At 42.1% G+C, this 11,698-nt stretch overlaps 1 protein-coding gene across 4 annotated transcripts in view; it reads right to left on the bottom strand.

Moving 5' to 3' along the window:
• Positions 1 to 1,737: 1,737 nt before the first annotated feature.
• The window catches only part of dscamb (Down syndrome cell adhesion molecule b), a 126,597-nt gene continuing 116,636 nt past the window's right edge, over positions 1,738 to 11,698 (bottom strand). For 2 of the 4 annotated variants that reach the window (XM_084350154.1, XM_084350155.1), the window contains exons 29-33: positions 11,466 to 11,581; positions 11,145 to 11,309; positions 8,607 to 8,807; positions 7,887 to 8,189; positions 1,738 to 3,140 (exon numbers count right to left, since the gene is read on the bottom strand). In XM_084350154.1, coding sequence (XP_084206280.1) covers positions 2,596 to 3,140; positions 7,887 to 8,189; positions 8,607 to 8,807; positions 11,145 to 11,309; positions 11,466 to 11,581 — 1,330 coding nt within the window. In that variant the 3' untranslated portion in view covers positions 1,738 to 2,595. The remainder of the gene's footprint in view (positions 3,141 to 7,886; positions 8,190 to 8,606; positions 8,808 to 11,144; positions 11,310 to 11,465; positions 11,582 to 11,698) is intronic. The other 2 variants (XM_084350156.1, XM_084350157.1) reach the window with 1 other exon arrangement.

Genomic DNA, 11,698 nt, shown 5'->3' with positions numbered 1-11,698 from the left:
CAGTTCGTTGTTATGAAAATATTTTCTCTGCTTACTGTCAAGCAGAAAAATATTTATTATATATTTATATATATATTTACATAACCCCATCTTACAAGTCAATTTAGCAGTTTATTGCTGAATCCAGTTTTTGTTCAGGGCTTTTCAACAGGCTTCAACAAGTTAACTTTTGTCTATTATCTATGGGAAATGTAAAATATACATGTAATTTTATCTATAAATGACAGATATTCTCTTGTTAAGGGTACCTCAGCAAATTAGTATTGCGCTGTAGCGTTTAAAGACTTGTGAGATCTAAATCAGCGTATAAAAGGCAGAGAAATTGTGTTGCTTAATCCCTCCAGCTCCAAAAGATTGGATGCTACACAGCTCAACAGCGTGTTTCATTTGACAACTCCATGCCTGCAGTTTATAACGGAGGCTCTGTTTTAAAATGTGTACTGTGGGTAACAAACCCAGGATGAGATAACCCCCATGACATCACCAGAGTTGTCTTCTCAGACCGATCCCGAAACATAACGACATTAAAGTACAGTAGTCGTGCTTCTCATGACTTGTAAATTCACATAAATCAGTGGAATGACCCTTTTAACTTTAACTATAAGAGGTGTGTTAACTAATAGCTTGTTTCCACATGATGCCATGTCGCTCTGTTGCTACAGTTTGATGCAAACTGCAGCTGAAGGGCAGGAAGTTTATGATACATGTAGTGATACACAAGGTTCCTTGGTGATACATAGGAAGCACTTTCACAAGCTCCCAGAATGCCTTTGGTGTTCGTCAGTTGCATAAACTTTAGTCTGTCGTCAGATAACTTCTGTTTGTGCAGTGACCACTTGGCTAAAGGTTAATCTTGTGGCTTTTTAAAAATTTTTATTTTATTTTAAGCGATTGTTTTTGTCTTTCCTTTGCTGGAGGTTGTTCCCCTGTAACTGAATAACAATGCATATCAGTGATAACTAACTAACTTTTCTCCATATCAGCCATTCTGCTTTTCGTTTCCATCCTCCATCCTTTTAGCACTTTGACCCTTACAGCCATCAGGGAAGATGTTATTAGCATTAACATGTGAAAATGGATTCACATGACCTTAGTTTAGTTATTACTCAGATCAGTAACCATAGAAAAGATTTGGTTATACCTATGGATACAAAAAGAGTGCTGTGAGTTGGTCGAATGGCATAAAAAAGAAGCGAAAGAGGAGAAAAAGAACAGTGAAAATGTGCTGAAAGAAATCTGATTGTACCCAAACTGCTACAAAAAGGTCTAAAATTGATCATGTACAACAGTGGTTCCCAAACAAATCACGACATATAATATATACAAAATATACTCTGTGACAAATAAACAAAACAAATAAAATCCGTTTTTTATTTTCAGGCTTGAGTGTGCTATTTTCTTGTAAAATACTGCTTAGTTTTACCCCTCTATTCCTCAAATTTACCTATCTGAGAAATATTACGCATATATACACCCCATTAAACCTGTGTTATTGTTTTGTTTTCAAGGGACACAAGCAAGAAAACACTGGGAACCACTGACGTTTTTCAGGATTTTAAACCTTACCAACGAGAACTACTGTGTTTTACTGATAAATGACCAGTCTGAATGGAAAGTACTGTATAAGAGGAAAGAAGGTTATTAAAAGTGTGAGAGGAAGGTCAGGAGGAAGAAGAGAGAAACCACCGAGAGCAGGGACGGATGTGAGGCTCCACCAATATGAATCAAAGTCAGATGTGTGCAAACATGACTAAGGACTTTATTAACCAAATCATTTTCCCCATAATATCCACAAATAAAAGTGATCTCTTTATATATATTCACATTGTATAATTTCATAGTGTGACAAAAATTCTCTTTTTTTTTGGATTTCCAGCCATTCCTATTAATTGTCATTTGATCAGTCGCCATGCAGTCGTCAGAAAGGTTGAAAAACATTACGATTGGTCAGCATTGGCGGTCGTGTCCGGCGTCACTCTTCTTCTCCTCCGTTGGCTCCTCGTAGTGCTAAAAACCCCGTCAGTTACCCAATCACAGATTTCATCACACTGCGACAATAAAATAAAAATAAATTAAGAAAGCAATGTTCTCCTGCAGAGTGCTCCAGAGTCCTCCTCCCTTTCCCTTCTTCTTTTTTAGATATTTTCTGTTTTTATATAATAATAATAGTAATAATAATAATGACTATAATTGTCCTTGATATAAATTCAATAGTATTTTTTCTCTTTCTCAAATTTTAAATAAATCATTTTGGCAATCCTCATATGTTGTCACTTCAGAATAAAAGAATACTCAAGTAGAAAATAAAAACTGTGAGAGAAAATTCATCAGAAGAGGAACGAGGTGTGAGAGAATGAAAAGAGTGAAAGCAACAGAGAAGAGCGAGAGAGGAAAGAAAGAAAAGAGTGAAAGAAAGAAAGACAGACTCAAAGAAAAGCATCCACTTCAGACGCATGTCAGAAACGGCTCTATATACAACAATTTCTGTTGTGGAAAACTGTCCATCCTGTGCCTGTCGTCTGTCTCTTGTCCTTCCTCCTCCTGTGTGTCTGCAGTAGTCCCGTTGTCTGAAGCAGTCCGCTGTGTGTCCCAGTGTTATACCAGAGTGTAAGACTTGGCATAGGGGTTGTTGCTCTGTTTCAGGTGTCCTCTGGAGTCCAGCAGTGACTCCTGGGAAGTGCTGAGCTTGGCAGCCTGTGCTTGGGCCAGGTCTCCCGAGGAGGAGACCTCCGCCCGGACCTCACCCCGGGCCTCCCCCCTCTCTCGGACATCCCTGTGGGGGAGGGTGGAGGCAGTTCCTGGCTGCCACTGCTGCACCTCCCTGGGTGAGGGCACTTCCATGGGGGTGGGCTCCATGGGAGGGGGCCTCTTCAGGGTACGGCTCCTCTGGGGTTCCAGGCAGGTCTGGCCCATGGCTCCTCCTCCACCTGCTCCTCTTGTTTCCCCTGTAGCACCAGCACCAACTCCGCTTGCTCCTGCTCCTCCTCCTCCTGCTCCTCCTCCACCACCTCCTCCTCCTCCTCCACTGCTGCTGCTGCCACTGCTGCTGCTGACTCCTCCACTGCGAGCTGCCAGTGGCACGCCACGGTTCAACAGGAAGTCCATACGGAGGTAAGGCGGCAAGTGGACCAGCTCTCCTCCTGGGAGACAAAACACAGGAGAGACACAGGTTTAGCTCAACTACAGTTTACAGTCATACTCTGATGTGTTGCTGGACAATAATGAAAAAACATTAAAGCAGCGCTGATCGTTTTTAGGGATAGCAGAACAAGCTGTGGCCACTAAAAATGTACAAGAAAGGTGAAAGTCCCTCTCTAGAGTCAGTGTTTGGTTTGTCCATGGCTACTGCAGAAACACGGTGAACTCCATGGCAGAGGACAGCTCTGTCGATATAAAAAGCTCAATCTAATTCTATTATAATGAATATTATATTCCATTTCTGCCAATGTATCCTCCCAAATCCTACACACTGGACCTTTAAAAAGTTGAGAACAAACAGCAGGCAGTTGTTTATTTACACATCCAGCAGAGTCAGACTTGGAGACGCCATCTGTGTATGTATGTCCAATATTTACTCTCCTTTTTGCACCTAAGGGAAATATCTCTATTTCACCAGCTGTCTGTCTGCTGTTCGGTGCTGGGCAAGTTAAATTTAACTAATTTAAAGTTTTTTATTCATTTTAGCTTTTTTGTTACAAACTCTGATGGTGGGATTTCAAACAAGTAAATGTGTCATTAAAACCAAAACAATGAGCCCGAAAGATACTACAAAGCTCAGAGGTGCAGATGGAAACTGTAGAAGTTGTCAGATAAGACACGACTGCAAATAGGATGACACAGTATTTCCAGACGGCAGAGGCCACATAGCCATGATGACATCCACCCTAGAGTATCTGCCCGTCCCTGTAGGAGCTCTCTGGGATCCCCAGTGTGCACAGTTTGTGCTCTCAACAGGTCTGAGTTTCTCCACAGACTCCATTTGCATTATTCCATCCTCTGTTTGAATGAACTGCACAGAGAGTAGAAAATCCATATTTAACTCACATTCACGCTGCTACATGTTCTCACCTCGGGCCCCTCTGGGATTATGATTCACATAACTATTATTTTAATGTGATACCAATTTTCACCAAGTGTGAATCTATTTGATTTAGTGGCTGCTATCAGGAAATATGTGCAGAATGCAATAGGGCGGTGAATGTTACAATGTTATCCTCGCTATCATTGTTGCACTATTAAACTTTAGAGATTATTATATATTAGATTATTGAGTTACATTTTCTTACTGTGATGAAGCTGAACAATGGGATATCTCTCACCTGCAGGCCTATATATATATACATATACATATACAGCACCGATTCAGCTTGCGTTCAGTAATAATCGAACGCCCTCTCTGCTGAGATGCACTGTAGGAGAGGAGGAACTGGAGTCTTCTCAGACAGATTGACTTGTAAAGGCCCATAGCAAGATAAACCAGGTCAGATTTAACACCTTAACTGAGTGATGTACAACGATTAAAAGCTGTCTTTTCAATCTTTAACCAATTGTCTGAAGTGTTAGATAAGCAGTAGAGACGGAGAGGGAGAGATATTTTGATTCAGTTCGGTGAGTTTATGGTACCTCTACTGCTACTGTACCCCTTTCACTGATTTGATTACATATTCAACAGAGCAAATTACTCTTTCACAAAAGGTTGCAGTGGGCAACACTGGAGATTCGACCCTTGATGAGCTGACACACATGCAGACACACTCACATGTACACAGCCCACGTGTGCACCAATGTAAGGATATACTGTGCGTACGCACACACATATACTCCCTGCCAGCTACTGAGCACTCAGTGCAGACGAGGCCGTCAGATTCAACCCAACATGCGACCTTGGAGAATAGATTTCTGGGTTCACAGGGAGAACGCGTAATTTACTGTGTTTCATAATAAGCCCTATTAGTGCCAGTAAAGATGATGAATGGCTAGGAGTGTTAATTGAATTAAATATAGATTAGAGTGTTTCTGTGGGAGCTCATTAGAAATGTAGTTTGAAAATTCATCAGCCAGTAAATTGCCGATCGTACAGTAATGGGACAGTATGTGTAACCACAATACAACAGCAACTCTCTGCCAGGCCATTAATCTGTGTAAGTGTCTGCTGCATCTTCGGCCGAAGGGCAATGTTTTAATATTCTCTCACCGTATTTCCATATTGTGCACGTCACTCAGAACACACAACATGTTTACAGGCCTGTCATAAGCCGCCTGCTGCCTTTAATCGCCAGCACTGCTGTAAAAGTTTATGAGCAAACTGCTGAGGAACAAGCTGTAATGGGACACAGCTCTGCTCTTATGAGGCACTTAAGAAGAAGAGCACAAATAAATAAACTCTCAAAACAACATCATCAGGTGAGAGTGGTTACATGAAATAAGAGAGAGAGATGACCTTTGCGATGGACGGGCGAGGTCAGTTCAGGTCAGTCAGATGTAACAGAGACAGAGACGGGGTTGAAACTGGGTCATTCACCAGCTGTCAGTCAAACTGGCCTCCGCACTGGGTCTGGGTTTCAATACATTGATACTGTAATACGCTCTACTTTGTGTTTGTAGAAGTGTAGGGAGAACACTTTTAGTGCCTTGTCTCCTAGTAATTTAACTTTAGATCAGGGTGCCCAAAACTTTTTCCCCTCGGGGGACCACAACATAATTGTTGGCCATAACCAAACACCTATTGAATTGTATTGCTAAGATGCTAAATGGTAAAACCTTTAGTAAACCTTTTTATATGCAGAATTTGATTCTGTTTCAGCCCTCCAGATCCAATGATTAAAATAATATGTGTAAATCTTACTGCCCCTCGCTGTATCTGGGTACTTATTGAATGTCAGAGTTGCTGCAGGCGTCTTAGAAAACCATGTCTCTATAATTTTACAGTTCATTGACTATAGAGTCAGCTGAAATACACAGACGTGCTAACACACTAATGAAAAGACACATTACACATCGAGGTCTGACTCCCTACTTCCAATTTTCCTGCTCAAACCAAACATGCATTATTCTTTTTGGACAATGTCAAAACACAACTCGTTACATAGTCAATAGTCAACAACCCACCAAGAAACTTTAGAGGCCACGCAGCCTATAATCTATCCCCCAAAGTAACTGACACCAGAGTCTAGCACTCAGCGATGAAACACCAACCCGAAAGGCCAAGAGTCTGGTATTACACCGAACTGTCTCCAATGTGGCGGTAAAGTGCTGTTTTGTACTGAGTGACAATAGCTCCAGATAAGGTTGACACATAGCCTTTAGTTGCCCTCGCTCCCTGGTGAACTGGTGATATGAGTCTGCTCTGCTCTGTACAAACGTTCAAAACATAATGAGGGCTGAAACTGAAGACGCAGATCTGATGGCCTCAACTCTTGTCTGGTCAAACTGTGGATTCTGAGACCACGTACCCTTGCATGTGCGCACACACACACACACACACACACACACACACCAACATTTCTGGTTCCCTGACAGGACACCTCCAACAACGCTAATTATCAGTAGCCCCAGACACACTAACAGGACAGCAGATGGGGTGAAGGATGAGCTGTGTACATGTGTCAGGCAGACGGTGTCTGTGAGTCTGAGTGTCTGTGCTTCTGTGTGTGGTCAGCAGCCCGTCAACACACTCTGCTAGAACTGGTAATTGATCTGCAGGGCTACCCGGAGGAACACAGGGTCACATAAGGTAAGACGACTACAACCTGAGAGGAGAGCACAGGAGGTTTTCTTTTTCAAACTGCAGATGTAATGAAAGGCTTGTGAGACAGAGCTACCGTGTTGTTTAACAACTAACATCATTTACTGGGAAAAAGTTTTCTCTTTTCTTTCACTAAAAGGCATTTTATTTCTTACAATAAAAGGGGATCCCTAGGGTGCCGTTGCAAATGCATCTCATAATGCTCGTTCATGATGTGTGATTGGAATGCTTTCTGTCTTAGGGCTCTAAATGTTGGAGGAAAACAAAGTGCTACTCACAAAAAATGTAACACTTCCAGAGGCTAATGTACAGAATAATGATTTAATGAGACTGCACTGTAGTATACAGCATGTAGCAGCTGTGTGAATGGATTAAAGGCTGATCCAAGTTGAATAAAAACAGAAGTGTAGTAGGTCGAGGTGTCCATCAATATCCTTTTTTACAGTTAATTAAGGAGCTTCCACAGACAAAAGTAATACAAGAGATGCAACCTAATTTCTTACAAACTGTTTGATAAAACAGCTTGAAACAAAGACATCAGGATAACTGACAACTGATCTTTCAATAGAGGACATATGTGCGATAAAATAGTCTAGTCTAAAAGATTGCTAATGGATTACAGAAAAGTGTTTAAGTAAGTAGCAGTAAAAAGTTAGTTATCCTGTGTTTTTTTGTTCTTTCTTCACTTTTTCTTTTTGTAAGTGTATAAATCTATCCATTATGTGTCATTTGGCTAATCGGACCAATCACATAAAACTACACTTGACTGTTAGCTTGTGCATTGTAGTAGCAACGGAAGCAGATTAAAATAACAGTGGGAGTTGTATGTTTGGATATAAAAAGCTATTATTGTTGGCGAAAATCCTGGTTGTTAAGTTGTGACATCACAACCTTACAGAAGTCCTGCCACTTCACACACTGTGTGTACTTCTCCATAGTACTTTCACAATATCTTTACAGCACCTGGACCTGCTTTATAACCAAAAAACAGGAAACCTCACATTCTACAACACAGGACCTTTAAATCCCTCTTCTCACCACATCCTACCTGCTGAAATGGGAAAGGGTCAGAGGGGTTGCTCGATGATTGTAAAGGAAATAAATGGTTGTATGAGTTGTTAGTTAAACTTCACTTCCTCACCAGGTCTGTGCGCCTTGGGCACGGCCATGTTCATGACCCGGCTGACATCCTGAGGTTTGGGCGGCGAAGCGGTAAAGCGGCAGATGCCCGACTCAGACGGCGTGCTGGAGGTGAGGCTGTCGGTGTAGTCGTTGGTCCCTGCTGTCATCTGCTCGGATGAGGTGTCAGAGATGAAGCACTCAGTGATGGTGAACTTAGCGTGGCGGAGCTGCTCCTCCATCTTGGCGTGCTCGTAGGCTCTGGCCAGCTCCTCGTAGGTGGAGGACGCACTCTCTGTTGATACCATGCTGCTCCGTGCGCGATCTGATAAATACATGTTACACGTCAGGATTCACTAGTTTAATCACAGTGCAGCACTTGACTTTATAAAATGCAAGAAAACTTTAACTTTAATTATGTTTTTTCTGTGTTTTTTGTGGTATCTAATACGGTCAGAGGACCTATGTAGGTTTAAGTTGGATTCACGCCCTGGAAGCCTCAGCCAAGAGTACGCCCAAAAGTTGCACTTTCAAATGGAAAAAACTACTGCCAATATGTTTTGAATCACACAGAGGCTGATGTGAGAGCCAATCAGTTTGCATGACACTTGAAAATATCACAAAAGCAACATGATTTCTGTCACACACCCCGACTTTCTAACTTTAGTTATAAACAAAAGCTGCGGGTTCATGTTGTTCCTGGATAGCTGTGACAGTCACCCTCCACCCTGCTCTACTCTACCTGTATCCTGTGAGGGGCTGACGCTGTAGCTGTCGCTCTCCTTGTCCACAGATCCAGTGGCGCGTGGCGTGGGGAGTCTCCAGTCAGTGGTCAGGGTGTGTGAGGAGCTGGTGGGGTGCGGCCTGTTCAGAGTCCACTGGCTGGCGTAGCGGCTCCGTGCCGCGGCAGGACCAGCTTTGGCAGTGCGTCTGGCAGTGGGATCTGGTGAGGAGAGGACAGGACAGGTCGTTGGAGAACAGAGTTAATAACAGCTACTCCAAGTCCACTCTAACAACATTAACTAGCACTTTACTCCGACTAGATCATTTTGTTTTGCTTCATCTGCCAATTACGTGCTGACAAATGTTTTAGATTAGCACATTTTTCATACATTTAGATATTTAGAACAACTCTGTGGGATCCAAACACAAGTCTGAGGCTTCTATTCTGTGATTTAATAGATATTAGTGCAGTAAATCCTTATTACACTCATAAGCATACAACCCTGATTCCAAAAAAGGTTTACGCTGAGCCCACGTAGTTATATCCTTTATACAATCATGTGTTTCACAAAGTAACCTCGTACCAGCCTTGCTGGTGAGCGACTGAGCCCCTCGAGGACGCTCCTTTCATACCCAATCATTAAACTATCACCTGTTACCGATGAACCTGTTTACCAGTTTAATGTTCTCAACAGGTGTTTTTTGATCATTCCACAACTTTCCCAGTCTTTAGTTGCTCCTGTCCCAACTTGTAAGAAATATGTTGCTGGCATTAAATTCAGAATAAGGAGATATTTACAAAAATCAATGGAAGTGAGGTTAAATATTCAAAATAAATTGTTTTTGTACTGTTTTCAAATTGAGTTCATGTAAAGAAGGGATTAGCAAATTATCACATTGTGTTTTATTTATGTGTTACACAGTGTCCCAACTTTTCGTAACCAGGGTTGTAGCTATAAGTGCTTGAATAAAAGAGTAAATCATTATTCCATTCATAAGCAAACATCTTTTGCTTGATAGTACAAATTGCATTCTTTTAAATTTGTCTTTCAAATCTAATTATGAGAATTGTGTTTATCTCCAGAAGAGTATTACATGTTCAAATTATTCTCTCAATCATTTAATGAAAATAAAATACTTTCGTCATCATTGTACTTAATAAAGAAGTCTTTTGGGCTGGCATGAAACAAACAAACAAATTCAAGCCAACAGGGACACATCTGCTGCCAGCAGCTGCGGCCTGATGCTCCATAGACACAAACCTGCAAGACAAAGTTAACAGTCGACCCTATTTTTTGATTATTCACACAGCGACCCCGTTAACATCCAGACTGCTGTTTCGATGTGTCCATCAGTAACTGAAATGGACATGATTTGTAGCTGCAGTCTAAGAACGAGAGGGTGAATATATGTCTGTCCTGCTGTGTTCTGATACAAATCTACGGTTTACCTGAACACTGAACATTACCATCCCACAGCTCAGTGCAATGACATTATCATCAATCTTGAGCTCTTACTGTCTCCATACAGACATATAAATAGTATCATATTCAGCCTGACCCAGACAGGCTGCTGCTCTGTGCACCGCTGGGCCAAATCAGAATGAGAGCCCTTAGAAAAGGTCTGGATTGGATCTGTGCAGAGAAGAATGGTGCCGGTAATAGTAGTAGGTCAGACAGTAATTCTATCAGAGGGGATGGAGGGATGAAATGATGGAGGTGTTTGGCCAACAGAAATAAAAGGCATGAGTCAGCAAAGTGGGTTCATGCCCCGCTGGCCAGGCTAAACGAACCAATCATAGGACTACATGCTTGTGTGTGAATGCATGTGCGTGCGATTGTGACGAGTGTTGAGGTTGCGTTTGTAGGTCTGTGTTAGTGTGGAACTGTGATATTGTTCTTTTTCATTATCTGCATGTCTATCTGTACTAAAACTGTTACCAAAGTGAATATTAGTTATTTGATTGGGAAAATGTCAAGATTTCGCACTGTTTGCACAAAATAATTTCAGAGCATCACCAATCTGATTGTGCAGGTCCAACTGGCCGGTTGGAGCGGGGCAATCAGGTGAGGACGTGTCAAGAAGAGGCAGGGAGATCGCTACTCTTCATCAGTTCTGCTTCAGTGGAGCTCAAACAGCAGAAGCCCAGAGGCCACTGTGCAGCGTGGCTGCTGTGTCTTTGTAATCTCGCTGCTGGAAGGCTGCTCACATGCTGTATGAGGGCAGTCTACGGTTAAGCTAAGACAAGGTGGAAAAGCTATTTGCTGCGCACGTAATTCAGATGAATGCGCTTTGAAATGCCATTACCAGTGTTTATTTTTTATGGTGCTGAGGCAAATTTCTTTTAAAGTGACATCCAGCTACAAGAATATAACGATGTAGATTCAGCAGGGAAATTAGCAGAGCAAAGATTCATGGCTGCAGAGTAACCAAATAAAAACAGGACCCCCGCTTTATCCACAAGACACTTTTTCAACATTAGGTTATTATTAGTAACACAGCACTAGCACAGTAGTATTCATGTTAGTAGTAAAGGAAGTAAATGTTGAGCACTGACGGTGGTGGGACTCACTGGTTCCAGGCCTGGCATCGGACACGTCTACCAGTGGTCCAGTGGCCTGGGACAGAGACTGGTAGTGGACTGTGTGGGTCACTGTGGAGGATTTTTGCTTGTTGGTCTCCCCAAAGTCGTTGTCTGTCAACAGCACGGTGGACCTGTCATCTGAGAGACAGACAAACAACAGAGAGAGAGGGGGAAAGGGGAAGCAGGATGGAACAGAAGGAAATCATTTGACAGAGATAGAAGAAGAACTATCAGTCATATTCATAATGAATATGGTGACCAATGAGCACATGGTCTCATTAAGAAGTATCTTACCAATTGTCTCCATGGTGTCCCTCTCCTCGATGAGGAGCTGGGCTCTGGGGATGTCGATGTGCATTCTTAAAGTCTGCTGCTGCTTGTTCACTGTGTCTGGAGTCCGAGTGTTCTTACTGAGGAGGTTAATGAATAAAAAAATCCATTACTTTTTAGCTGCGTGATACTGCATTGTATCGCAGAAATGCTAATTCAATTTCATTCGAGTTGATAAGTAGCTGTAAGAAGGCAAG

The sequence above is a fragment of the Pagrus pagrus genome (assembly GCF_965226575.1).
Source record: "Pagrus pagrus genome assembly, chromosome: 4".
Taxonomy (NCBI): domain Eukaryota; kingdom Metazoa; phylum Chordata; class Actinopteri; order Spariformes; family Sparidae; genus Pagrus; species Pagrus pagrus.
Note: the sequence above shows the minus strand (reverse complement) of the source record. Positions and strands in the feature narration are given on the sequence as shown.